At 41.6% G+C, this 27,983-nt stretch overlaps 1 protein-coding gene across 1 annotated transcript in view; it reads right to left on the reverse strand.

Moving 5' to 3' along the window:
• LOC137618074 (U1 small nuclear ribonucleoprotein C-like) overlaps positions 1-26,442 on the reverse strand; it is a 29,084-nt gene extending 2,642 nt beyond the window's left edge. Inside the window, exons 1-5 of the mRNA XM_068348043.1 lie at positions 26,364-26,442; positions 19,143-19,185; positions 10,850-10,958; positions 9,965-10,030; positions 9,193-9,432 (exon numbers count right to left, since the gene is read on the reverse strand). Coding sequence (XP_068204144.1) covers positions 9,193-9,432; positions 9,965-10,030; positions 10,850-10,958; positions 19,143-19,185; positions 26,364-26,371 — 466 coding nt within the window. The 5' untranslated portion in view covers positions 26,372-26,442. The remainder of the gene's footprint in view (positions 1-9,192; positions 9,433-9,964; positions 10,031-10,849; positions 10,959-19,142; positions 19,186-26,363) is intronic.
• Between the last annotated feature and the right edge of the window lie 1,541 nt (positions 26,443-27,983).

Raw genomic sequence — 27,983 nt, forward strand, 5'->3', positions numbered from 1 at the left:
TATCCAAGAATATAGAGCAATCTTTGGCTGTGCACTTCCAGCAAGCAGAGATCAAATATGATATTTTAATTATAAAATAAATTTTTGAATATACTTACCCGGTGAATATATATAGCTGCAACTCTGTTGCTCGACAGACACATACAGTAAAAACTCGCCAGCGATCGCTATACAGGTTGCGGGTGTGCCCACCAGCGCCAACTGTCGGCCAGATACCACTCTCGATGTAAACAAAGACTCAATTTCTTCTCATCCCACTGTGTCTCTATTGGGGAGGAAGGGAGGGTCGTTTAATTTATATATTCACCGGGTAAGTATATTCAAAAATTTATTTTATAATTAAAATATCATTTTTAAATATTTAACTTAGCCGGTGAATATATAATAGCTGATTCACACCCAAGGAGGTGGGTAGAGACCAGAGTTAAATATGTTTACATCGTATAAGCTAAGAGTTTTTATTTCATTTTGACAGTTATCAATATAACAAAACCAAAATAAATAGGTACCTGGTAAGGAAGTCGACTTAGACGATTACTCTGCCTTGTAAGTACGTCTTCCTTACGGAGCCCAGCGATCCTCTTAGGATGCTGACAGACCCCTAGGAGCTGAAGTATCAAGGGCTGCAACCCATACAACAGGACCTCATCAAACCCCTAATCTGGGCGCTCTCAAGAAATGACTTTGACCACCCGCCAAATCAACCAGGATGCGAAAGGCTTCTTAGCCTTCCGGACAACCCATAAAAACAACATTAAAACATTTCAAGAGACAGATTAAAAGGATATGGAATTAGGGAATTGTAGTGGTTGAGCCCTCACCCACTACTGCACTCGCTGCTACGAATGGTCCCAGTGTGTAGCAGTTCTCGTAAAGAGACTGGACATCTTTCAAGTAAAATGACGCGAACACTGACTTGCTTCTCCAATAGGTTGCGTCCATGATACTTTGCAGAGATCTATTTTGCTTAAAGGCCACGGAAGTTGCTACAGCTCTAACCTCGTGCGTCTTAACCTTAAGCAAAGATCGGTCTTCCTCACTTAAGTGTGAATGAGCTTCTCGTATTAACAATCTGATAAAATATGACAAAGCATTCTTTGACATAGGCAAGGATGGTTTCTTAACCGAACACCATAACGCTTCAGATTGGCCTCATAAAGGTTTAGTACGAGCTAAGTAGAACTTAAGAGCTCTAACAGGGCATAAGACTCTTTCTAGTTCATTGCCTACGATCTCCGATAAGCTAGGAATATCGAAAGATTTAGGCCAAGGACGAGAAGGTAGCTCATTTTTGGCTAGGAAACCAAGTTGCAGAGAACAAGTAGCTTTTTCTGACGAAAACCCGATGTTCTTGCTGAAGGCATGAATCTCACTGACTCTTTTAGCCGAGGCTAAGCATACCAGGAAAAGAGTCTTAAGAGTGAGATCTTTCAGGGAGGCTGACTGTAAAGGCTCAAACCTGTCTGACATGAGGAATCTTAGGACCACGTCTAAATTCCACCCAGGAGTAGCCAAACGACGCTCCTTAGTGGTCTCGAAAGACTTAAGGAGGTCTTGCAGATCTTTATTGTTGGAAAGATCTAAGCCTCTATGCCGGAAGACCGAGGCCAACATGCTTCTGTAGCCCTTGATAGTGGGAGCTGAAAGGGATCGTCCTTTTCTCAGGTATAAGAGAAAATCAGCTATTTGGGCTACAGAGGTACTGGTCGAGGATACGGAAACTGACTTGCACCAGTCTCGGAAGACTTCCCACTTCGATTGGTAGACTCTAATGGTAGACGCTCTCCTTGCTCTAGCAATCGCACTGGCTGCCTCCTTCGAAAAGCCTCTAGCTCTCGAGAGTCTTTCGATAGTCTGAAGGCAGTCAGACGAAGAGCATGGAGGCTTTGGTGTACCTTCTTTACGTGTGGCTGACGTAGAAGGCCTACTCTTAGAGGAAGACTTCTGGGAACGTCTACTAACCATCGAAGTACCTCGGTGAACCATTCTCTCGCGGGCCAGAGGGGAGCAACTAACGTCAACCTTGTCCCTTCGTGAGAGGCGAATTTCTGCAGTACCTTGTTGACAATCTTGAATGGTGGGAATGCGTAAAGATCCAGATGTGACCAATCTAGGAGGAAGGCATCTATATGTATTGCTGGTGGGTCCGGGACTGGAGAGCAATAGATTGGAAGCCTCTTGGTCAGCGAGGTTGCAAAGAGATCTATGGTGGGTTGACCCCAAGTCGCCCAAAGTCTCTTGCACACATCCTTGTGGAGGGTCCATTCGGTTGGAATTACTTGACCTTTCCGACTGAGACAATCTGCTAGGACGTTCAAGTCGCCCTGGAACCTCGTTACTAGGGAGATGCCTCGATCTTTTGACCAGATGAGCAGGTCCCTTGCGATCTCGTACAACGTCAGTGAGTGGGTACCTCCCTGTTTGGAAATGTACGCCAAGGCCGTGGTGTTGTCCGAGTTTACTTCCACCACTTTGCCTCGAAGGAGATTCTCGAAGCTTATCAAGGCCAGATGAACCGCCAAAAGCTCCTTGCTGTTGATATGCATGCTCCTCTGACTCGAGTTCCACAGACCTGAGCATTCCCGACCGTCCAGCGTCGCGCCCCAGCCCAAGTCCGATAAGAGAACGTGGTTGGGTATCTGAACTGCCAGGGGAAGACCCTCTCGTAGGCTGATATTGTCCTTCCACCAAGTCAGACAAGACTTTATCTTTTCGGAAATCGGGATCGAGACCGCGTCTAGCGTTCCTTTTTCCAGTGAAAAGCCAGATGGAATTGAAGAGGACGGAGGTGTAGCCTTCCTAGCGAGACAAATTGCTCCAGGGATGACAGCGTCCCTACCAGACTCATCCACAGTCTGACTGAGCAGCGTTCTTTCTTCAGCATCTTCTGGATGGAGAGCAGGGCTTGATCTATTCTGGGGGCCGACGGAAAAGCCCGAAAAACTTGACTGTGAATCTCCATCCCTAAATACAGAATAGTTTGGGATGGGACCAGCTGTGACTTTTCCAAATTGACTAGGAGTCCCAATTCCTTGGTCAGATCTAGAGTCCAATTGAGATCCTTCAGACAGCGACGACTGGAAGAGGCTCTGAGAAGCCAGTCGTCCAAATAAAGGGAGGCTCGGATGTCCGATAAGTGGAGGAATTTCGCCACATTCCTCATAAGCCTCGTAAACACGAGAGGAGCTGTGCTTAGGCCAAAGCACAGGGCCCGAAACTGGTACACCACATCTTCGAAGACGAATCTCAGAAAGAGTTGGGAGTCTGAGTGAATGGGGATGTGGAAGTAGGCATCCCTTAGGTCTAGAGAGACCATCCAGTCTTCCTTTCTGACCGCTGCTAGGACTGACTTTGTGGTCTCCATGGTAAACTTCGTCTTTGTGACAAAGACATTCAGAGCACTGACGTCTAGCACCGGTCTCCAACCTCCTGTCTTCTTTGATACTAGGAAGAGACGGTTGTAAAACCCCGGTGATTGAAGGTCCGAGACTTTGACCACCGCTCCCTTCTCTAGCAAAAGAGACACCTCCAGTTTCAGGGCTTGTCTCTTTTCTTCCTCTCTGTACCTGGGAGAGAGATCGATGGGGGACGTCGCTAGAGGGGGTTTGCGTACAAAAGGGATTTTGTACCCCTCTCTGAGCAACCTCACAGATTGTTGATCTGCGCCTCTCTTCTCCCAGGCTTGCCAGAAGTTCTTGAGTCTGGCACCTACTGCTGTCTGAAGTTGCGGGCAGTCAGACTCTGCCCTTAGAGGACTTGGATCCTTTTCTCTTCCCTCTCTTCCCTTCGGCACGAGCACCTCCCCTGCTGGAGGCTCTGCCACGAAAGGGCGGGATAAACCGAGACGCTAGAGTGTCCATCCTAGGTCTAGCAGATAATTCCGGCAAAGGGGGAGCTTTGCAAGCCGAGGACGCAACTAGATCGTGGGTGTCCTTCAGCACTAAAGACAAGGCAATTTCCTTAACTAAGACTTCAGGAAACACGCACTTGGACAAGGGCGCAAAGAGTAGCTCAGATCTTTGGCATGGCGTCACTCCAACAGACAGGAAAGAACATAGAGACTCTCGTTTCTTCAGGACTCCGGACGTGAATGAAGCGGCAAGTTCGTTGGACCCATCACGGACGGCCTTGTCCATGCAGGACATAATGAGTAAGGAAACATCTTTATCAGCAGAAGAGATTTTCCTACTCAGGGCACCTAAACACCAGTCTAGGAAGTTAAAGACTTCGAACGCCCTAAATATACCTTTAAGAAGGTGGTCCAGGTCCGAGGGTGACCAACAAATCTTCGAGCGTCTCATGGCAAGGCGGCGGGGAGAGTCTACAAGACTTGAGAAGTCGCCCTGGGCAGAGGCAGGAACTTCCAAGCCGAGAACTTCTCCCGTGGCATACCAGACGCTCGATCTAGACGAGAGTTTAGATGGGGGGAAGGCAAATGCTGTCTTCCCTAAACTCCTCTTGGTATTCAACCAATCGCCTAGCAGCCGTAAAGCTCTCTTGGATGAGCGAGAGAGAACGAGTTTAGTAAAGGCAGGCATGGTAGTAGGAACGCCTAAGACAAACTCTGACGGCGGCGAACGAGGAGCCACAGAAATAAAGTGGTCAGGGAACAACTCCTTAAACACAGCCATGACTTTTCTAAAGTCCAAGGATGGTTGAACTGCTTTAGGCTCATCAAGTTCTGAAGGTTGATCCTCAGGATGTGGTTCAGCAACGTCCTCATCTGACAGTTCCTCATCCGATAACTGATGAGAAAACGGCAAAGGTGTGGGCAACGTTTGACTCGCCGAGTCCGGTCGCACTGGTGCATACGTGACGGAGCCGGACGCAACGTCATGGAACTGCTGAACAGTCTGGGAACTGTCAACAACCACAGGTGCGCGAGGACGCACAGCGTCCACCCGAGACCATCTGGGTTGTGCAGTCAACACCATACCGGGTTGCGGAGGTTGACGCACCGCGTCAAAACAAGTCACCTCTGATGGTTGATGAACGTCCTGAACGTCACCAACCACATCCGTGCGTTGCCTAACGTCAACGTGCGGCTGGAAATCCACACTGGGTCGCATCGGTGGAGGTACTACCCCAACTGGTTGACGCGAGAAAGCTACCTCAACGTCAACAGGATGCACAACAGACCGCTTGGATGGTTGTTGGCCAGAAGGTTCAGCGGCAACCTTCTCCGCATTGTAGTCCTCCATCAAGGACGCAAGCTTGGACTGCATGTCTTGCAGTAACACCCATTTAGGGTCTACGGAAGCAGGTGCGGTAACAGACGGGGTGAGCGACTGAGACGGCACAACTTTGCCTCTCTTAGGCGGCGAGCAGTCATCAGATGACGGCAACGGGTCCGAACTGTCCCAGTGGCTACAACCGGGACGTTGGACTTGTCCTGAAGGGACCGACTGACGCTTTAAAGGTCTGGAGACCTTGGTCCAAGGTTTCTTACGAGAAACACCTTCGGACGACGAGGTAAAAATGGGCTCTCTCGTCTTACGTTGGTAGGGGCGATCTTGGAGAGATACGCCTGATACCATAGAGGGAACGTCTGTTCGCTGATCAAGGCCTCTCGAACCCATGAGTCGTACGACATTGCTTCTCCCCTGGGCTTGGGAGCTTGCAAGAGGTCCCGGACTAGGAGGACGACAGGCACGAACAGACGAACCCTCGAGCGCAACACTGTTCACAACACTTTGCGTAACACTAGGCACTTTGAAACTATCCTTCGTGGCACTTTGGCACTTGAGTTCCTTAACGTCCGCCATGAGTTGATTTCGGTCACTTGCTAAAGACTCAACTCTCTCCCCCAAGGCATGAATAGCACGCATCATGTCTGCCATCGACGGTTCCTGAGTGCTAGGAGGGGGGTTAGGAACAACCACTACAGGGGAAGGATTAGGTTCAGGGGCATGTGGAGAGGAAAAATCTACCGACCTAGAAGAACTTCTCCTTACCCTATCTCTCTCTAGTCTGCGTGTATATTTCTCAAATTCGATAAAATCGAATTCCGAAAGGCCCACGCATTCCTCACACCGATCTTCCAATTGACAGGTTTTACCCCGACAATTGGAACAAACAGTGTGAGGGTCGAGAGAAGCCTTCGGAAGACGCCTATGACAGTCCCTAGCATTACATTTTCTGAACTTGGGAACTTGTGAAGGGTCAGCCATTTTGAATTAGTCAAGGGAAAATTCCAAAAAACGATCTAAGTCATCAACAATTAATCCGATCCAAAAAAAGAGTTCAAGGATTTATTTGAAGAAAAACACCTGTACAGTACTGCGAAAGCTCAAACCAAATTAAAGTACTTCACCAAATATGATGGGAAAAACTCCAGGTTCAACAGCGAGTAAAGTACGTCTTGTCGACACGTCGACAGAGAAGAAATTGAGTCTTTGTTTACATCGAGAGTGGTATCTGGCCGACAGTTGGTGCTGGTGGGCACACCCGCAACCTGTATAGCGATCGCTGGCGAGTTTTTACTGTATGTGTCTGTCGAGCAACAGAGTTGCAGCTATTATATATTCACCGGCTAAGTTAAATATTTAAAAATATGATTTTTCAAGCAGTTAAGACTTAAATCACACAATTCTCTGATCGGTCTAGTAAAAGTAATTTAGGTATGCGAACGTATTCAGAAGTAGCTGTCTGCGGAAGAAATTTTGATAGCAAACTGAAGTTAGCTATCATGATTTCACTAAAAATTCACCAATGAAAAACTACCTGAGCCAACTACTGATGTGCACTTTGCCTTAAGAAGCTCCACCAACCACTACGTCGCAACCATAATCACAATAACTACAGATCTTTATGTGAATATATCTTTAACCCAACTATTTTATTTCACAACTCTGGGAACGGAAAACTTATCAATCACGGAAAGAAAATACACTGAAGGATACAATTTAGTATTGGTAATCGATTGTAAGTTAGAAGTGTGATGTCATTCCTATTTTAATAGTTGACCAGTTATTAGGGAAGATGCCAAGCTGCATGACATCTGGTATAGCACCTACTTTCATCCACTGCTGAAACACTGCTTTTATTATGTTAGCATCAAGTATCATATCCTGCCAATGTTAAAATAAACCATACACTATAAATATATTACCTAATTGCCCGATGTTTTAATTAATTTCTATCACCATTAGTGAGCTATGGAAATTTCTCATAACTCGCTAGACTTCCAACTCCCTGAGGAGATCTTTTCACTTCTGAGAAGTCTGTCAGATTATAACTGAAGCAAGGTGCTCTAGCCTTCGTGAAAGAAGTTTCTGACAACTGGCATAACAGTAATTCTTGTGATAGCCTACTTGCTCCTGCTTTTACATTAATATTAGAAAAACACACCCTAAGCTTTTTGTGGGAGGAATTAAGTCTACAATCTTTCGTTCTCCTTAACCTTATACCAGCATAATTTTATTAGGAAAACATATTCAGAAGTACTTTTACACCTGGTAGGAGAGAATGATATAAGATATGCAACCCCTTAAAATCCCTGCATGTAAAGACTATCATCTTGATCTACAGTACTGTATACAGATAAATCTGAACCTTATTAACCTAACCATTACATACATAAAAACCTCCTATCTTGAACTGTTTTAAACACCATCTGGAATTATGTTTTAAGCCCTAACTCACTTGTTTATTAAACACCATCTGGAACTGTGTTTCAAGTCCTTACTCACTAGTTACTAAACACCATCTGGAACTGTGTTTTAAGCACTTGCTCTCTAGTTTGAACACCAAAGTCCTTAATTTAGTCAGAGACTCGTGCCACTAACCAATTACCCTCTAACAATTCAACGGTTGTTTCACTTCTGTTCATTACCAATATTCACTTTCCTTAAACACTAACTATTGTAGCACCAACCCAACTTATTCTAACCACATTTTCCAAACAATTTGGAACATACCTACCTCAAACCTAGACAAAGACACACTATTAAATTCCTTCAAATTCTACTACCATATTAGCCATTTTCAAACATCAAATTAAGTCTGAGCTGAAGAGGCCAGTCTTCATAGTGTGGATAAAACAGATTATATATAGTTCTTGGCATTAACTTGCCTGGAGTGTGTTCGCCCCGTGACCCCACCTATCGGTTCTATGAGCATCAGAGAGAGAGAGAGAGAGAGAGTGAGACAGAAAATCTTAAAAGATTTATTGTTAGAGGTCTGGAAGCCGGCGGCTTTGATTAAAACATGATGACTAAAAGGTAAGGTTCATTGATGTGATGTGATTATTTCAATTATATTTCATTCAGTTATTGAGTAGCATTTTCATGACTTTTTATGCATTTTCTTTTCTTTAGAAGATGGTAGCCTTTCCACGACTTATTGATGCATTTTCCTTTCCATGAACTTTCAGCATTTTCCTTTTCTAGAAGAAAGTAACAATTTTATGACCCTTATCGAGGCATTTTTCTTTCTCTTCAAGAAAGTATACATAGTATGTGGCCTGAGTTATACCCCTTCTCCATGTTTTGGAGCCATTCTAATAGTCTTGTCCTGCTACTTACATATCTACTACCTTTCAGGCTAGCCAATATTACTATTATTACCAGCTATGCTACAACCCTAATTGGAAAAGCAGGATCTTTAAGCCCAAGGGCTCCAACAGAAATAGCCTGGTGAGGGAATGATATAAGTTTTGTCAGCCTGCAGTTCTCATCACATACCCAAATCTTAGTCTCCTGAAACAAAATATAAAATTCTTACCTGACCTCATACCCTGGGGCATTCCAGGCCCAGAAAAACATCAAATTCTCACCTGGCCTTATACCCTGGGGCATTCCAGGCCCAGAAAAACATCAAATTCTCACCTGGCCTTATACCCTGGGGCATTCCAGGCCCAGCAAAACATCAAATTCTCACCTAGCCTCATACCCAGGGCCATTCCAGGCCAAACAAAACATAAAATTCTTACCTGGCCTTATACCCTGGGGCATTCCAGGCCCAGCAAAACATCAAATTCTCACCTGGCCTCAAACCCAGGGGCATTCCAGGCCAAACAAAACATCAAATTCTTACCTGGCATCATACCCAGGGCCATTCCAGGCCCAGCAAAACATCAAATTCTTACCTGGAATCATACCCTGGGGCATTCCAGGCCCAGCAAAACATCAAATTCTCACCTGACCTCATACCCTGGGCCATTCCAGGCCCAGCAAAACATCAAATTCTTACCTGGCATCATACCCGGGGGCATTCCAGGACCTGGAGGTCCCATCATTGGGGGACCCATCATCGGACCTCTTGGGCCCATTGGAGGCATCCCCATATTTGCACCGGCCATTCCTGGTGGACCCATGTTGCCCATCCCTGGTCCTCTAGGTGGACCTCCTGGTCCAGGCATGTTAGGTGGTCCTCCAGGCCCAACTGGACCGCCTGGACCATTTGGACCACCCGGGCCACCAGGTCCTCCTCCTGGAATCCAAGAAAAAATATTTTTCTTAACATGAGGGAAAAGAACTTGATTTTAGAGTAAGAAATTCTAATGATTCTTGGCATAACAACTCTAAAATGTCTCATTTTAGAATAAGGAAAAGTAACTAAAATGACTCATTTTAGAATAAGTAAAATAATAATGATCCTTAGCCAAGGAACTCTAAAATGTCTCATTTTAGAATAAGAAAAACTAATGATACTTACCAAAGGAACTCTAAAATATCTCGTTTTAGACTAAGGAAAACTAATGATTCCTGGCAAAGGAACTCTAAAATGTCTCATTTTAGAATAAGAAAAATATAATGATCCACAGCAAAGGAACTCTAAAATGTCTCCTTTTAGAATAAGAAAAACTAATGATCCTTACCAAAGGAACTCTAAAATATCTCCTTTTAGAATAAGGAAAACTATTGATTCCTGGCAAAGAAACTCTTAAAATATACCAATAATAATTCAACGAAAAAACGACATACTGTAAAGTACTTCAGAACGTCATGATGTAAATACGTACCCTGCATATTTGCTGGTGGAGGAATCGCCGCCCCTTTGGGAATCTTGCCAGCCTTGAATGCAGCAGCTGCAGAATAAAATAAGAAAGTTTTAATATACAAAATGTTACAGCTTCGCATATAATTTTGATACATAATCCTATCGTACTGTAAAAAATATCTATTTAGTACATAACCGTAAGGGATTACATTATGTACGTTAATTTGCAAAATACAAAACCTTTTCAGCAGAAAGGATCTACTGTATTTAGTACATAACCATAAGGGATAACATTATCTATGCTAATTTGCAAAATACAAAACCTTTTCAGCAGAAAGGATCTACTGTATTTAGTACATAACCATAAGGGATAACATTATCTATGCTAATTTGCAAAATACAAAACCTTTTCAGCAGAAAGGATCTACTGTATTTAGTACATAACCATAAGGGATAACATTATGTATGTTAATTTGCAAAATACAAAACCTTTTCAGCAGAAAGGAACTATACTATTACTGGTTTTAAAAAGGGATTTTGACGAAGGAAAAATCTATTTCTGGGGAGAGACCTGTGGCGCCCGGTGAAAATAGTCCTTCTTATATATCTTTTCTGATAAAACCTTCCAATTATACCAGAGAAAGATAAAAGCATGGAATGCTGAGGTTACAACCCTCGCGCGAGCACCTTTTGGGTGTCGTGTATAAAGCAAAGGCGCGTGAAATCCACTATTCACAGGTTGTCTTCCATTTAGTTAATTCCTTCGTCAAAGGGATGGGCCGATACAAAGGCCAAGTTCAATCACTAAAATGCATTCATCATCTCTCTATACCCTTTCAAGTAAATGTTACAACAATGATTAACAGAATCTTATACTCTAATACAGTACTAAACAGTGTCCTCTTACTTGTGGCATCAATAAGATTCTGTGCCTGCTCCTCCATCCATTTCTGATAGTAGATCTTTACATTCTCTTTATGTTTTCTTCCTTGACAGTGTGTCTTTCGGACTGACGGCTGTAAAAAAAATGGAAGAACTATTTTGAGGAGAAAGAACAAGAGCATTGGGTTTTCAAATAAAGGGAATACTGTAATGTTGGTCAACTATTTTTTTATATCAGATCTTTATGTTCTTTTAATTTTTTCTCCCTTGACAGTGTGTCTTTCGGATTGACGGCTGTAAAAATAAATGCAAAAAATATTTAGGGGAGAAAGAACAAGAGCATTGGGTTTTCAAATAAAGGACCTAATATTGGTCAACTATTTTTTTTATAACAGATCTTTATGTTCTTTTCCGTTTTTCTCCCTTGACATGTGTGTCTTTCGGATTGACGGCTGTTAAAAGAAATGCAAAAAATATTTGGAAGAGAAAGAACAAGAGCACTGGGTTTTCAAATAACGGAACTAATATTCGTCAATTTCTTTTTTTATATTAGATCTTTATGTTCTATTAATTTTTTCCCCCTTGACAGTGTGTCTTTTGGACTGATGGCGGTAAAAAAAAATGCAAAAAATATTTAGGGGAGAAAGAACAAGAGCACTGGGTTTTCAAATAATGGAACTAATATTCATCAACTATGTGTTCAAAGGCATCCCAAAGAAAAGCCATAAGAAAATTAAACAAATCGACTAAAAAACCAATAAGGTGATCGATATAAAGTAGGCTAAAGTAGCCCTACAGTTCTGAACGATTAATATCACGTGTGCCAAGGGAAAGCCATTCCTTTTTGTAATTTATAAAACAGGAACATAGACTAAATTTACTAGATTGAAAGTTAAGACACATTTGATAAATGAACTTATGAAATTGATCTCTCTGAAGACGGAGCATAAAATAAGCAAACTAGAAGGGCACTTGGTAGAGTGTAGACCTCCGCCGCAGCAGCTTATTTCTCAAACTTTTGCTCAACCTTGACCTTAATATGCATTAATAGGCGTGGATTTTCATACACTCAAATATGAACCAAGTTTGAAGTCTCTGTGACAATGATGCCCAAACTTATGGCTGATTACGTGATTTGGACATTTTGCTTGACCGTGACCCTGACCTTTGACCCTCCAAAACTTGATAATTTCCAGCTTTTTACATAACAGTTAATCCCTGCTAGTTTCATTTCTCTACGATTAAAATTATAACCAGGAAGCTGTTCACTAACACACAAACAGGGGGTAAAACATAACCTCCTCCTAACTTCGTTGGCGGAGATAATTAACTGGATTAAAGGTTAGACACATCTAATAAATAAGATTATGGAACTAATCTTCTTAAAGACAGAGCACGAAATAAGCAAATGACAGTTTTCAAGAAGTTACTGACGAACAATTCAAAATGAATTAATTACTCAATACAGTACACATAACTCATGAAACAAAAATGATAAACTTATAACAGAGTTTGTATTTTTCCTATCATACAAACCCGAATTCTTTACTATAGGAGATATTCTAGCGCGAGCTGGAAAATACGGCAGTAAAACCTTAACAAGGTCGTTAACGACCGGACAGTTAATTACCCACCTGACAGTGGTGGGGGACTGCCGGTCGGTAGCTGCTGTTTACCTTCAATCGGATTCTAGTTAGGACTATCCTAGGGGGGCGGTGATGGAGGGAAGATTTGTGTAAAGAATTCGGGTTTGTATGTTAGGAAAAATACAAACTCTGTTATAAGTTTGTCATTTATTCCTACACTAAATACAAACCCTCATTCTTTACTATAGGAAACTTAGTCTTGAGGTCAGGGTGGCCAAGGAGTTCCCTATCTTTAGGGAAGATAGTCCTCAGACTAGACTTTCGAAGCAACAATCTTCCGTATCTTCTTTCTTTGTAGATCCCCAGAATCTCAGTACGACTGAAGGTTTGCAACTTCATGGAAACAAATGTTTCAGGATGAAGTGGGTCAGGAACATTCGACTCGTACCCCTTCAAACTTAGGATTCCCCCGACCTTGCCAAGGGGAAACCTCGTGACCACGAGTATAACTTATACTCTGTGAGAGGAATCAGATGAGTATCATACCTTATTTCCATTGGCGAGTCCAGCTGAAACTGGATACATGCTAGGATCCCCAGATGTGGGGGAGAAGGAGACGAAGAAGATCGATGGATGTCCTTCTTAAAACCTAGTGTAACCCAGAATCCTCAACCAATGGTTACTGTCCCCAGAAAGGGCGTAAGGTAGTAACAGCATCTGTTGACCTGTCACAATAGGCCCTATAAACAGGATGTTTGGAGACCTATGTGTCACGTCACTCAAATAGTGAGCAGTGAATGTAGATTGGCGTTTCCAGGCCCCAACACTCAAGACTTGGGAGATTGAGAAAATTCTCTTAAACGCCAGAGAGGCAGCCACTCCCCTAACTTGATGGGCTCTGGGTTTTGATGCCTCTGGGTCTCCGTGAATAGTCCTCGCAATAACTTTCTTAAGTCAGAAAGAGATGGTGTTGCGAGAGATTCTCTTCTTTACCCTGTTGGTACAAGGAAGAGATGACGGAGACGTTGTCTGAAAAAGTCTGGTGCGCCTCAGATATTTCTTTGACGCCCTGACTGGGCATAGTAACGACTGGACTGCATCCTGTGTTACCTATTGAGAGTGGAAATTCTTGAAATCTCCCATCGGTAGATGAAGGATTATGAGTCTAGCCACCAAGCCCGGTACGAAGTTGCGAGACACTCGCCACCCCCCCCCCATCTCTTAGAATGGGTGACGTAAGACAGACCATGTAGCTTCCTGACCCTTTTAGCGGAGGACAGAGGTACGAGGAAGACGGTCTTAAGGTTCAGAGAGTAGTCTGACGCCCTTAAGGGCACATAGGGCAGACCCTTCAGCGAACGTAAGACACGTCTCAAGGAGATGGTCTAATCTCAAGTGGGGGGCAAGATCACTCCAACACCGAAACAACCAAGGTGATGTCTACTGAGGCAGAGAGGTCAATCCCTTCTCCGTCTACAGATGAGGCTCAAGGCTGCGCGATAGCCCCAAATTGCCGAGACTGAGAGAAGCTTTCCTCACTGAGGTACAAAAGGAAGTCTGGGAACTACTGATCCTTCCTTTTGAGGATCCAATTGCTTCACATTGTCGCTGTTGTAGCGGTTAAGAAGTCCATTGTCTTAGCCCCAGCAGTTAGGACTTCTTGTATGGTCTGCCTAGAGTTTTGGTTTGACAAGTCCTCGTGGCTCGCAAGGTAGCCGACTGTATCAGACCACGTGTCAAGCCAGAAGGGACATAGAAGTCGCTTCCCTTGCCGAGGCTTCTGTGACTGAGAAGAGCCTGGAAGAGTAGAGTGTCTCTTCGAGGAATAGTCTGGCGTGAGCCACGCCGTGAGGGGATCTAAGATCAGAGGAGAAGGTTGACGTCTCTGAGCTCGGAGAACAGACCAGGTTTAAAGGTCGCTCAAGAAAGGCAGAGGCGAGGTACAGTGACATTGCACTAGACGTTAGGACAATGTCCTAGAAAATGACCATATATGGTCAACGACCAAGCCTCCTCTCCATCCCAGCTAGGACCAGGGAAGGCCAGGCAGTGGCTGCTGAAGACTCAGCAGATAGATCTATAGGCTCCCCCCAACCTTAGCTTACAAGGATGGTAAGGTTGTAGGCACTGAAGGCTCTAACGAGTCTGGGCGGGACTCGAACCCCAGACTGTCAATACATAGCCTGTCTAAGGCTGGAGAGTCAAAGGGTCGAGGAGACAGATGCAAATCGCCGAGGCATGAGATATAACACATAGTTCTTTAAATAGGAGGCTTCCAAGTCCCTCAACGGCAGCACTTACGAGGAATCCTCAGGCTGCGATAATTCCTTGCGTGTTATTACAGGAAAAAGTGGAGAAGCGAGTAGCAGACAAACCTTATATCTTACCCCTCGTATCTTTCTTATCGAAAGGGGAAGAACGGTAGAAGTCGGAGTGTCTGGCGGTAATGGCGAAGACCGCTGACGAGAGTCGGAGGGCTTTGTCATAAGAGTAAACTCTTAATGACGATGATCGCGTGCATAGCACTAATTGCGCGCATGCACGGACACTCTGTGCTAATTGTTACAAGAGCCCGACTACTCCGCATAACTGAAACTCGAAGGTTCCAAGTTGTGTGAACTCGAAAGTCCAATGCGACAGAGGCCCGAAGGACTCCTAAGGTCATGAGAACCCGTAGGATAAACATGACGAAAGTTTAAAGGCTCCCGATCACGCTCGGCGAAAGGGTGATCGTCCCGAGACCCCGAGGGGTCAACACGAGAGGAGCCAGTAAGATAAAAAAGAAGTCTCCTACCAGCCCGAGGGGGAGGACGCCAGGGAAGAAAATAGCTCCTCCGCAGGGTAGATTTGTTCTCCTGAAGGAGAATGTCGCTTAATACAAGGTTCTCGCTCCGAACCTGGAGGAGAACCAAAAAGCATAATAGGGAGGAGCATAGATCAGTAAACTCCTACAAGTTTCTCCTCGTGATAGGCAGGAAGGTTCTCCCTAAGGAGATCGCCTAAAACAAGCTTTCTCCCTGCCCTATGGGGAAAAGCGTAGGCGTATTAACTTTTCTCTCTCAACGAGGGAAAAGTCTTCCCGAAGGAAGGATTGCCAAAGGCAAGATTTCTCCCCTCTCTATGGGGAAAAGCGGAGGTTTAACAATTTCTCTCTCGCGAACGAGGGAGAAGTCCTCCCGAAGGAGGACATCGCCTAAGGCAAACTTTCTCCCAGATCTATGGGAAAAAAGCATAGGCGTAATAATCTCTCTCGCGGACGAGAGAGAAGTTCTCCCGATGGAGGACGTCGCTTAAGACAAGTTTTCTCCTAGTTCTAGGGAAAAAACGTAGGCGTAAAAATCTCCCTCTCGTGAACGAGAAAGGAGTCCTCCCGAAGGGGGACTTGGCCTAAGACAAGCTTTCCCCCAGTTCTATGGGAAAAAAGCAAAGGCGTAATAATCTCTCTCTCGTGAACGAAAGAGAAGTTCTCCCGAAGGAGAACCTTGCCTAAGACAAGCTTTCGCCCAGTTCTATGGGAAAAAAGCGAAGGCGTAATAATCTCTCTCGCGAACGAGAGAGAAGTTCTCCCGAAGGAGAACCTTGCCTAAGACAAGCTTTCCACCAGTTCTATGGAAAAAAAGCGAAGGCATAATAATCTCTCTCTCGCGAATGAGAGAGAAGTTCTCCTGAAGGAGAACCTTGCCTAAGACAAGCTTTCCACAAGTTCTATGGGAAAAAAGCGAAGGCGTATTAATCTCTCTCTCGCGAACGAGAGAGAAGTTCTCCCGAAGGAGAACATTGCCTAAGACAAGCTTTCCCCCCATTTCTATGGAAAAAAGCGAAGGCGTAATAATCTCTCTTTCGCGAATGAGAGAGAAGATCTTCTGAAGGAGGGCATCGCCTAAGGCAAGTTTTCTCCCAGATTTACGGAGCAAACGTAGGCGTAAAAATCTCCTCTCGTGAACGAGAGAGAAGTCCTCCTGATGAAGGACATCACCTGAGCCAAGCATACTCCCAGGGAGAAGTTCCCCCCGAAGGAGGCATAAGCCGTAGACTTGCTTTTCCCCAGCTCCTGGGGAGAAAGCACAGTTTTCGGGGACGAGATGGCAGAGGTAAAACTCATTGAGCTGTTCGCAACTCCTTACGAAGGAGGGAAGGTTGCTGACTGTCTGAAGTGGGGAAGCTTTCCCTCGGAAGGGGGATGGATCTTTCACACAGTCCAATTCCGAGGAAGGTTATCACTCCCTCGTAAGGGAAGGATTTCTAATCCCTGGAGGCGAACCTCCTGTCAGCAATCTAAGTTTCCCAATAAGTTGATCAAGTTGCAGGTTGACAATGAGTGTTACCTCGTAACATGGGCAGCTCATGAGCTGCCACATGGAGTGCAGGATAACGAACAGAGCGGCCGAAGGCCTCGGCATCGCGTTCTACGTCGCTGCTATCTAGGTGTTTTCTTTTAGCCTCTCTAACACGTTTCCCTTTTCCCTTCTGCTTTCAACCGAAGAGAAGAAGGGGCGAACCCCTGCATCTTCTTTTGAGGTTTCCGTGAGACTCGAATTCCTTAACTCATTAGGGAGCAAAAGAATTAGGGAAGTTGTCCTGTCTGAAACACGGGAGTGAGGGATTGACCCCGCGAGTGTATGATCGGAGATTTGCGTGTGTAGCGCTAATTGTGTGTGAACACCTGCGTGACTGGGGTCTGAAGACTCTGCCATAAGAGTAAAACTCCTGATTGTTATGGGCGTAGTGTTGGATGGGCGTACGCGAACACTCCGCGTGACAAGAGTCCGAAGACTCTCTGACCTAAGAGTAACACTCTTGATGACTTGTGTCACGAGAACCCGAAGGTTCAGCGTGATCGTGCGTGCCCCTAGAGGTTGTGTTGCGAGAACCCGAAGATTCAGCGTGAACGTGCGTACCCCTAGAGTTTGTGTTGTGAGAACCCGAAGGGCTAGAGCAACGGGAAAACGGAAGTCTCCCTTGTCACGAGACACCGAAGCGTCAGCGAGACTAAATGCACGAAAACCCGACGTTTCCGCAACTAGCTGTGATCAAACGAAGGGATAGCGCACCGGGAAACCGAGGTTTCCTTGTCACGAGACCCCAAAGGGTCAGAGATCGAGAATTCAAAGGCGAGAGTGATCTCTGTGAAGATAGTCAGTAAAGCAAGGAGAAGCGCTCTATCTGACTTTTCTAGAGCGGACGGAGACCCTCAAACTAATATGCGAAGAAGAGGGTTCGAGGTTAGGACTTGCTTTGCCCTTGGCCGCGCTCCTTGTTTCTTAGATGATCCCTCGCACGACAACGACAGCGAGGCAGAACGATGACGAGAGGGATCGTTTTTCTCAGGTTTGTGGCACGAGTGTATATAATCTCGAGGCAGGAAGTCTCGGGGAGAGACAGAAGGCGAGAAAGAGCGAGAATGATAACGTCTCTTCCTATTTCGCCTGTCTCTTCGGTGAGAATATCTAGGTGAAGGCGTAAACGGGCGTGCGGGAGAGTTATCTCGCACGTCTGTGCCAGCCGTAGGGAGCGCGCGCGCATGAGAAAAATTCCTCAAAGTGGAATCATATGGGCATGCGGACGTGCGCGCATATCCTTACGGATGCGGGAGAAGGCTGGTGCGCCGGTAAGTACTGTTGCGTTGATAAGCGATGGCGTGTTGCAAAGCGCTAGCGCGTTGGTAAGCACTGGCGCTGCAGGAAAAGGCAGCATGGCTGCATTGTCAGAAGACCTTCTAACAGTAGAAAGTTGACACTCAGGTTTCATCTGTCTCGTAGGATGGTGTTGGGCGCGAATGCGCACATGCAGGAGAATGTTGGCGCGCGGGAGTGCATAGGAGAGCACTGGCGCGAAGGAGAGTGCCATTGCACAGGCGCGTGATGGAGTTATGCTCTTGTTGGAGCGTATGCGCATGTTGGCGCATACGCTCTTGATGCCCTAGGTTAGGGTAAGAAGGAAGCGCTCTTAAGTTTGTGACGAGAGCGCTTAGTCTAGAGGCGAGACATCTCGTGAAGAGACAGAAGGCGAGGAAGAGCAAGAACGATTATGTCTCCTCCTATGTCGCCTGTACTCCGGAGAGAACGACTGGACAAAGGAGTGCGATCGCTCCTTTTCCTCTTCTATATCTTTCCCTCCTAGCCTCCGAAGAGGGGAGGACAATGAAGTGGAGGAGGAGGACAAGAAGGTACTGTGAAGACCACTTCTACATACTTGGTAGGGGAACCCATCCTCTGCAGGGTAGCAGAACACCCATGACCTCCGTAATGGGGCATAGGGAAAGAGGATCCACATCCAGCAGTGACATAAAGGCTTCATGAACACTTCCTCAAAATAGAGGACATCATCTACAAAGAAAAAGGATTAAAAAAAAAAAAATTAGAAAGGCTAGTTTGCCAGCAAATAAAGCAGGAGCAGTGGTGTTACCACTGCGACAGCTAGAATTCGATTGAAGGTAAACAGCAGCTATCGACCGGCGGTCCCCCACCACTGTCAGGTGGGTAATTACCTGTCCGGTCATTAACGACCTTGTTAAGGTTTTTCTGCCGTATTTTCCAGCTCGCGCTAGAATATCTCCTATAGTAAAGAATGATTGTTTGTATTTAGTGTAGGAACAATTACCATTTTATACTCGAACCCACCACTGTGCAAGTATGTAAAAGAGACGTACACAGAGGCATGAAATTACTGGCTTGTATACCCCAATACCTAGAGACTTGACCAAATCACCATCTCTTCAGATCAAATACTTACCGAGTCATGTGTAAGGTAAGTGTCGCAGTAATCACAGTAGTATCTGCAAAAAGAAAAAAGTATATTCAAATCTATGTGATACAGTATACAGTATTTCAAAAATATTTGGAGTAATCAAATTAAAAACTAAATATAAAATACAGCACTGTAGAATACTGTAGTAATTTTGACCGTTCATATCAATTTCCGTAAGACAACTTATGAAATAATGATAAGTAGTTAACAAAAACAAATGAATTTGCTATTCTCATTGATGATAGAGAATAGGATTATAATTTCTAAACCGACTTGTTAATTTTTGCATTCAAGAACATTTAAATGACTAACATGTATTTCAAAGAACTACAGAGTGAACACAAAAGTAAAACCAATATACAAGCTGGATAAAGAAAAACACATCAACCCCTCTAAAATTATTTTATTTTGTAAAAATCACGAATATTTAAAGCAATTCACATGTTCCCTAATCATTCAAATTAGTCCTTTTACTCCAGCGAACCTTGCTGCCAATTGTGCAAGCGGCAGGGCATCTCCGTCGAGAGCAGTCCTAAGTGGTCACTTGTTCTCATAACAGGTTGCACAAGCACATGGCATCTCAGGTTCAGGTTCAGGTTCAGGGGTGAGGCATAGCCTTTACAACGGCGCCTCTAACGCTTATCTTCTTGTACTGTTTTGTCTTTTCTTCCACATTATGTTTAATACTTCTTTTTTCTTTTCTATATTTGTTTCACTAAATAAAAATAATCCTACTATTTTCTTTGGGTCTTCCTCGTATGGTTGTTGTAGCTCAATTACTTTATTCCTTTCTTTTCTATATTCCTGGCAAAATAACAAAAAATGTATCAAATCTTCCTCCTCATTTTCACAAAAATTACAGTTTACATTCCCTCCATTGTGTCTATTTACAATATTTAGTTTTAACGTATTAGTTCTTGCTCTAAAAAATATCACAGAAGCAAATGTATTGTCATAAATTAACTCTTCTTTAATTTCTTTCTTCCACGTTCTATATATTTCTAGGCTCACTTTACTTTCTATTTCTTCTTTCCACTTTTCAGTATCCCACTTTCTGGTTTCCGTTTTTATTTCTGCCTTGTTCATTCTTCTTATTTGTCTTATACCTAAACTTAATTCTTCCAAATACTTTGCAGGTTGTTTCCACCATCTTCCTTCTTTTTCTTGAATATCCTGGATAATTATTTTCAGTATTTCCTTCTTTCCATTCAGGGTACGATTTAAGTACTGCAGCTTCCCATCCATCACCCTTGTTTTCATAGAAGATGCACCTATCTCCCCTCTTAGAGCAGTATTAGCTGTGCTTTTAGTGGCACCTAAAATCTTCCTATATACCCCATTCTCTATTCTTTGTAGTTTCTCTATTTCAGTTTCTGTTAGATTTATAACATTTGTTCCATACAAAATAGATGGTAAAGCAATACTTTTCCAGAACGTTTTTCCTATCATCACTTTATTGCAACTTTTCTCTATAACTGAATATGTTAGATTAGCTAATTTTTGTGCCTTTTCTATCATTACCCTTTTCTGAGTTTTAAATATATTCCTACTATTGTCTAGCTTTATTCCTAAGTATGTTAAACTTTCTACTACTTTGATTCCCTCTATGTTATCTGGCTTTTCTTTCATATTGTAAATCATAATATTACTCTTCTCTTTATTAATTTCCAACCCACATTTTTTACTAGTTTCTACTAATATCTGAATGTTACGCTTAGCATTATGTATATCCTGTGCAATTATTAAGGCATCATCTGCAAAAAATAATGATTCTATCTTTATTAACTGATTTCTGAAACCGTTTCCTTCCTCTTCTATTTTCTTCATGATAATATACGTAATCAGTTTAAAAAGTGAAGTTGATCCTGTGCAACCTTGTTTAATTCCACTTGTAACTTCCATTTCTTGTTCTATACCTTCTCCTAAGTCAATGCCCGTAGCATCTCCTTGATAAATATTTGCAATTGCACTTATGATTTTGGTGTTAATTTTATATTCTTTTAAAACTTCTATTAATACCTCCCTTTTTACAGAGTCAAATGCTTTGCTAAAATCTATCGCAGTTACTATTAGAGGTTTCTTGTTGCTATAACTCTCTTCCACACAATACTGTAATATAAAGATATTGTCCTCTATCCTGCCTCCACCTGTAAATCCTGCTTGACATTCATTGTCTTCTTCATTCATTCTTATGTGGTTTTCTATTTCATCTTTCACCATCATCATGAATATTTTATAAGAAATATTTAATAGAGCTATGGGTCTTAAGTCTTTTGCCATTGGCCTTCTTTTCTTTTCAATCATCTTTGTTCTTGACTTCTTCCACATATTTGGTTTTTCTTTTTCGTCCAACTCATTTTGATAACATTTCTGTAAGGTTTCAAGACATATTTTGCTTTTTCCTAGTGCCTTATATAGTTCGGGTTTTAGGCCATCTGGTCCTGCCGCTTTTTTTGCCTTTAATTTTCCCAGGCAATTCTTTACTTTTTCTGTTGTGATTTTTGAATTTTTCATTGGTTTTATTTTTCCTTTTGTCACCATTACAAGGTCATAGTGTTCCCTAAGTATGTCCGGGATATTATATTCATCTATTCTTGTTGCATCTTCCTGGCGTAAAGAATGACGTGTGGAAAGAGCTGACGGAAGGTGATCTCATTCCAACCAGAGCATGGGAATGTCACCGATGATTATGTGGCAATCTTAAAGTGTCTTATTCCCCATAAGGATAATGTCTCGTTGCACGTGAAAGCTAGGCGCCTGACTGCTGGTTACTCTCTCTCTACCTCAAGCCAATTTCTCTCCCTTAGGAACATAAGTATCCTTAGGGAGAGAGACCAAGGGGTACCTCGATTATCCAGGGAAAGGAAAGGGAAAAGGGCAGTAACCTTCATCCCTGATGATAGCGCGCATGCTTGGTTAGGTACCGACAACACTACCTTGAGGAACACCACACATGAAATTCGTTTTACCACTATGGTGTGCATCAACAAAATAAAAATTCAATAATGATGCTGAGAAAAGACCCACCTGCTCCCATCCATATAACTTAAAAAAAAAGGGACTCATGATTAACACTGTCGTAGGTGGCTCTAAAATCAAGGGATCTTATTTGAACTTCCTGACCACAATCAAAGGATTTATGTATAGTACAGCACTTTTGTGTATCATTAACATGGAGCTTACATCACCCTGCAAACCCCAGTTATTTTTACAGTACTTATGGCTAGAAGGTGTGTCCGTCTGCCATACTAGAAAAAAGGTTAAACATAAAAAAAACACTGCTTTCATACAGAAGGTCCTCAACTTACAAACTTAATTGGTTCTGAGAACGTTTGTATGTGGATTGTTTGTAAGTTCAATTCCATTAATTTTTTTCCTAGGGCAGGCCTAACCTGAATCTCATGCCTATGATTTCCTATAGCAAAAGTCAAGAAATAGTCGTTTCGAATGGAATAGATATCAGGTTATTTCAAGTGTTGTTTAGCTTACTGTATTAAATTATACAAAATTGTTCTATTACAATATTTCTTTATCCTATCTTTGTTATCTTTAGTTGAATTTGCGTTTGTATCTCCGACTGTTTGCAAGTCGAATACTTGTACATTTATAAGTTGGGGGACCTTCTGTTTCCTAACCATACAAACACGAGACCTTTAATAGCAGTATGACTTTGGCAGTACCAGCCGAACTCGGTTGAGTCCCTTGTCAGGCTGGGAGGAATGTAGAGAAGAGAGGTCCCCTTTTTTATTTCATTTGTTTGATGTCGGTTACCCCCCAAAATTGGGGGAAGTGCCTTGGTGTAGAAGTTTGACTAAAAAAGAAGACGAAATCATGGCTTCCCGTTTATTGTTGGAAGGTGGTCTGCCGTCCGCTCAACTATATGAACGTTTGAAACACAGCAGAGGGTACAGTATAAGTACAATGAAAACAAAAGAGGTGCAATAAAGGGGATAACCTTATTATAAATAAAGGATTAAATCACTTATATCATAACATTTGGTATATGTATGTTGACTTTGGCAAAGCTGGAACCGGGCGTTGAGCTTTTAACGAGGTAAACAGTCAGTCAGTCTCTCTCTCTCTCTCTCTCACTGTCTTGAACAGTTAATGCTCAAATTTGCCATCATTCAGATAAAGCCTGATAAACATAGCTGGCTGTTGACAGGGAGCACAAACCTTCACTTTGACCTTTGGCCTGGACATACAGGGTGGTTGAGGAGGTCATTTCACTTGAAGGTCTTAGTTTTGTATGGTTAGGAGAATACATTATTAAAAAACGTGTGATATGTTCCTACACGTAAAGAACACATACGCTTCGTTAGGCAGTGATGCAGACCAGTATATCCGTAAATAAACTTCACAAGGCAGAGTTTTGTGAACCAATATATTTAAAAATAGGCTAAATTAGGTAAGGGGTTCTGCAGAACGAAGGCTGTTGTTACGGACTACCTACAGTAGATAACAGGAAAGAAAATTCCTGTTTTTTATGTGCATGGAGGTCCTGGTCCATTGATATACAAAAGGTCCATCGTACATATAGTGTTTATATATATTTAGATATATATATGGGGGTTTATATACATGGTTGGGATAGCCATAAATTTTCTCATTACTTACCAAATGAATTTTCTTTATGGGAAAACATTGCCTATCTTAGTCAGAAATACAATAGTATGAAGCTATTACGGTGTAGTGTTACCTTGCCAGGAGTAAATGTGGTTGAAAACCAAACACAGGGTTGACGCTTGAAGTTTTAGGGTAAACAAAGGATATGGCGAGGCCTTTGTATATCAGCGGCCAGTTCCTCCAGCGAGCATAAAATATGGACACCAATTAAACTAAACTTTCCCTCCAACCTAACCTACAAGCCGTGTCCTCACCTACTTACCTAACGGTTAGCCCACTGCAACACCCCTTAAACTGTTGTATTCTTAGTCAGCCATCATCATACATACTAGTGGCTGCTTTCATACATACACCCCGATATGGTGGTCTAAAGGGAAGAGCGTAACACCTCCAGGAGGTAAATAGATAAGGATACGGCAGTTTAAGGGGGGAGCATAACACCACCAGGAAGTAAGGATACAACTCCTAGACTAGGTTAGGTGGGACACCTAGAATTACGTGTTCTTGAGTTTGTTTCCATTTTAAAATGTGGGTTTCCAGTCATAACTTGAAATTTTACGCTCAATCAACTACAAAGTCTCCAATTTACCAAAGTATAGAGTCCTTTCATTATACGTCATCAAACTTCCGGTCCGACATCTTGGAGGACAAACAAAGACGCGTTCAGTGAATAGCTGTGGTTGAACTGTTGAATATTTAGCCATCTCATCACATTCACACAATGTCCAGTTTTTGCGCTATTGTTGGCTGTGGGAATCGAGGAAAAAGAGATGACAAGAGTTTCTACCACATACCGGCAGTTATTCAGAATCAGGACAAAGATACAGAATTATCCAAGCGCAGACGTGACTTGTGGTTGACCAGAATATCACGGGCTGATCTACGTGAATCCTCACTACCCTACTCTCGTATCTGTTCTGATCATTTCATATCAGGTCAGTCTCGGCTAGGGCCTAAAAGTATCATTATTCCTGTGTAAACATGCTATATCCGATCGCATGGGTGACTTCACAAGTATCATCGTCAGTTCAGTGTGTAGTGTGTGTGGGGGAGGGGGCATCTCAATTTTTAAACATCAAAAAATCTCAGATTTTCAAAACAAAAATTAAAAGTGCCCATATTGGCTATATTAACAAAGGCTACTTACCTAGGTCTCTATTTCGTCAAGGTGCTCATGCCTATATATAATTAAGTGTATATTTATATTTATTTTAATTTGTGTATTAAATTGTGCAGACATACAGGCCTATGTGATGAATAAAAATTGATTATAAATAATAATAATAATAATAATGATAATATCTGAAAGCTGGTTTAACCCGAAGGGGTCTTCAGCTTATATATAGATGAAACATCGAAAAAATAATTAAACTTGCGAATTTAATTGCAAGGAGGCAAAACGATCATTCAAGAGCATTACAATAGTTTGTCCATCATATGTTTATATGTATATAAGAAATTATAGCATTTGTAACCAAACACAAACTTTGACATTATAATGCAAAACTTTTACATGCATTTTGACAATCAAAAATTATAAAAGACAAGGTTAGGCTAAATGATCAATATTAGCTTTATAATTATAAACACTCTCTTCATTGGTCCAGTGTTCATCTAATTTTGGACTTAGAAGCATTAAAGGGAAAAACAACAAATTCTGGAAGCAGATTATTCAATGGAAACAATCCTCAATATTTTGACTGAATGAATTCTGCATCTGGTATGGATCTACGTCATCAATTAGATCGAGTTTCTGCTTGTAAAAACGCTTATCATCCGATAATTGTTTGACAAAGTCGCTCTCATTGTCCATATTCGCTGTAACAGCCGCCATGTTTTCGCTTTGTATGTCCTCCAGCATGGCCGCCGGCGATTCCTAGTGACGTCATTGAAAGGACTCTATTGTTGATTATTAAATACGACAATTTCGTATGCTAGTAACATCCTCGACTAGCGGTAAGGTATAGGCTACCGGTAAATTAGTCAAGTATATACTTTCGTTTACCCAAATCATAATGACCTTTCTTATATATAAAATGGGGTGTATGTATGATAGCGGCCACTTTTATTTATCATTATATCTAACTTAGAACACGGCATTGTAAGGGGGGGTCGCAGGGGGGCTAATCGTTAAGTAAGTAGGAAAGGACACGGCTTGTAAGTTAGGTTAGGGGGAAAGTTTAGGTTAGTTGTCCATTTTTAATCAACGCGTGAGGAACTGGCCGCTGATATACAATGGCTCCTATAAAATTATAAGCTGGCTAGAAGAATATGGTAATAATGGTATACGTATATATGAATTAATTAAATAAATAGATATAATACCGTTATAAGCTGGCTAGAAGAATATGATATACATATATATGAATTAATTAAACTTATATATCAAATATCGAAAATGGCAGACTACGGTATCGTTGTCTCCAGAGGCTCACAAATATTTCTTAATTATTTAATATCTAGGCTATTTACCGTAATAAACATTGGTTTAATATTATCTTAATACTTTATGTTTCTACAAAATAATGTAATAAATCTCAAAATTCGCGTAATAATTGTAAAAATGATCGTAGAACTTACTTCGGCATGGCTGTTTGCGGCTGACGCTCGTTTGCCTTGTTGTTGTTCTTCTTCTTCTTAAGAAAATCATCAGGAATTCTCAAAATGTAAACAATCCTTAGAAACAAACTAAAAACTCTTATAAATTAGAACTAAAATTAAGTAAAAATTTAGAAAAAACTAAGGAAAATAGTAGGATTATTTTCATTTAGTGAAAAAATATAGAAAAAAGAAGTATTAAACCTGGTGTGGAGGAAAAGACAAAGCAGTGTAAGAAGATAAACTATTATAAATTAGAACTAAAATTAAGTAAAAATTTAGAAAGAAACTAAAGAAAATAGTAGGATTAATTCTATTTAGTGAAACAAATATAGAAAAAAGAAGTATTAAACCTGATGTGGAGGAAAAGACTAAGCAGTGTAAGAAAATAAACTATTATAAATTAGAACTAAAATTAAGTAAAAATTTAGAAATAAACTAAAGAAAATAGTAGGATTATTTTTATTTAGTGAAAAAATATAGAAAAAAGAAGTATTAAACCTGATGTGGAGGAAAAGACTAAGCAGTGTAAGAAGATAAACTATTATAAATTAGAACTAAAATTAAGTAAAAAATTAGAAAGAAGCTAAAGAAAATAGTAGGATTATTTTTATTTAGTGAAACAAATATATAAAAAAGAAGTATAATACCTAATGTGGAGGAAAAGACTAAGCAGTGTAAGAAAATAAACTATTATAAATTAGAACTAAAATTAAGTAAAAATTTAGAAAGAAACTAAAGAAAATAGTAGGATTATTTCTATTTAGTGAAACAAATATAGAAAAAAAGAAGTATTAAACCTAATGTGGAGGAAAAGACAGAGGAGTGTAAGAAGATAAACTTTAGAGGGAAAAGGACCCTGAAAAAAAGAAATCAAGAAAAGAATTATAGTAAAAATAGAAGAAACTATTGAAGAAAAAAAGAAAATAATGAAAAAATTAAGATTTATTAAAGGAAATGGTCCACTGCCTTATATCAGAGAAATGAATCTGGATAAGGCATCCCTTGTGATGAAAGCAAGATTAAATATGCTCGACTTAAAAGCAAATTTCATGGGAAAATGTGAAGATAATTTGTGTGATTTATGCAAAGATGAAGATACTACTGAACATTTATTTTTATGCCCAAAGTTAGAACAGCTAAAGAATGTAGAAATAAGTTTAGGTATGCTAAAAAATCCTAGCAGGGATCTGGCTGCATTTATATGTAGAGCAATGCATATAAAAGAAGAATTTATGAAGTCCAAACTGATTACCACAACAGGTTGCCAAAACTGATGATAGCAAGGTGTTATCCTATCCAATTTCAAGGTAGAAGGGAATAAAAGTAAAGATTGAGAACCTCATTATGATATTAATTTATTTAAGGCACAGATGATATAAACTTAATAACAATGATAAGAATAAGATTAGAACCTTTGCACCTATCTATAAAGAGAAAGAGTGCCCTTAAACTTATTTTGCGGAGTGAGCAGTAAGGAACCAGGAACCAGGACTATAAAGTAGAATTAAAATTAAGCAAAACTTTGGTCTAATCCAATTATAAAGATGTCAATACTTATAAGAAATATGTTTAGTGGGAAAAAGCATAAATCTGAAATAA

The sequence above is a fragment of the Palaemon carinicauda genome, chromosome 24, assembly GCF_036898095.1.
Source record: "Palaemon carinicauda isolate YSFRI2023 chromosome 24, ASM3689809v2, whole genome shotgun sequence".
Lineage (NCBI taxonomy): Eukaryota > Metazoa > Arthropoda > Malacostraca > Decapoda > Palaemonidae > Palaemon > Palaemon carinicauda.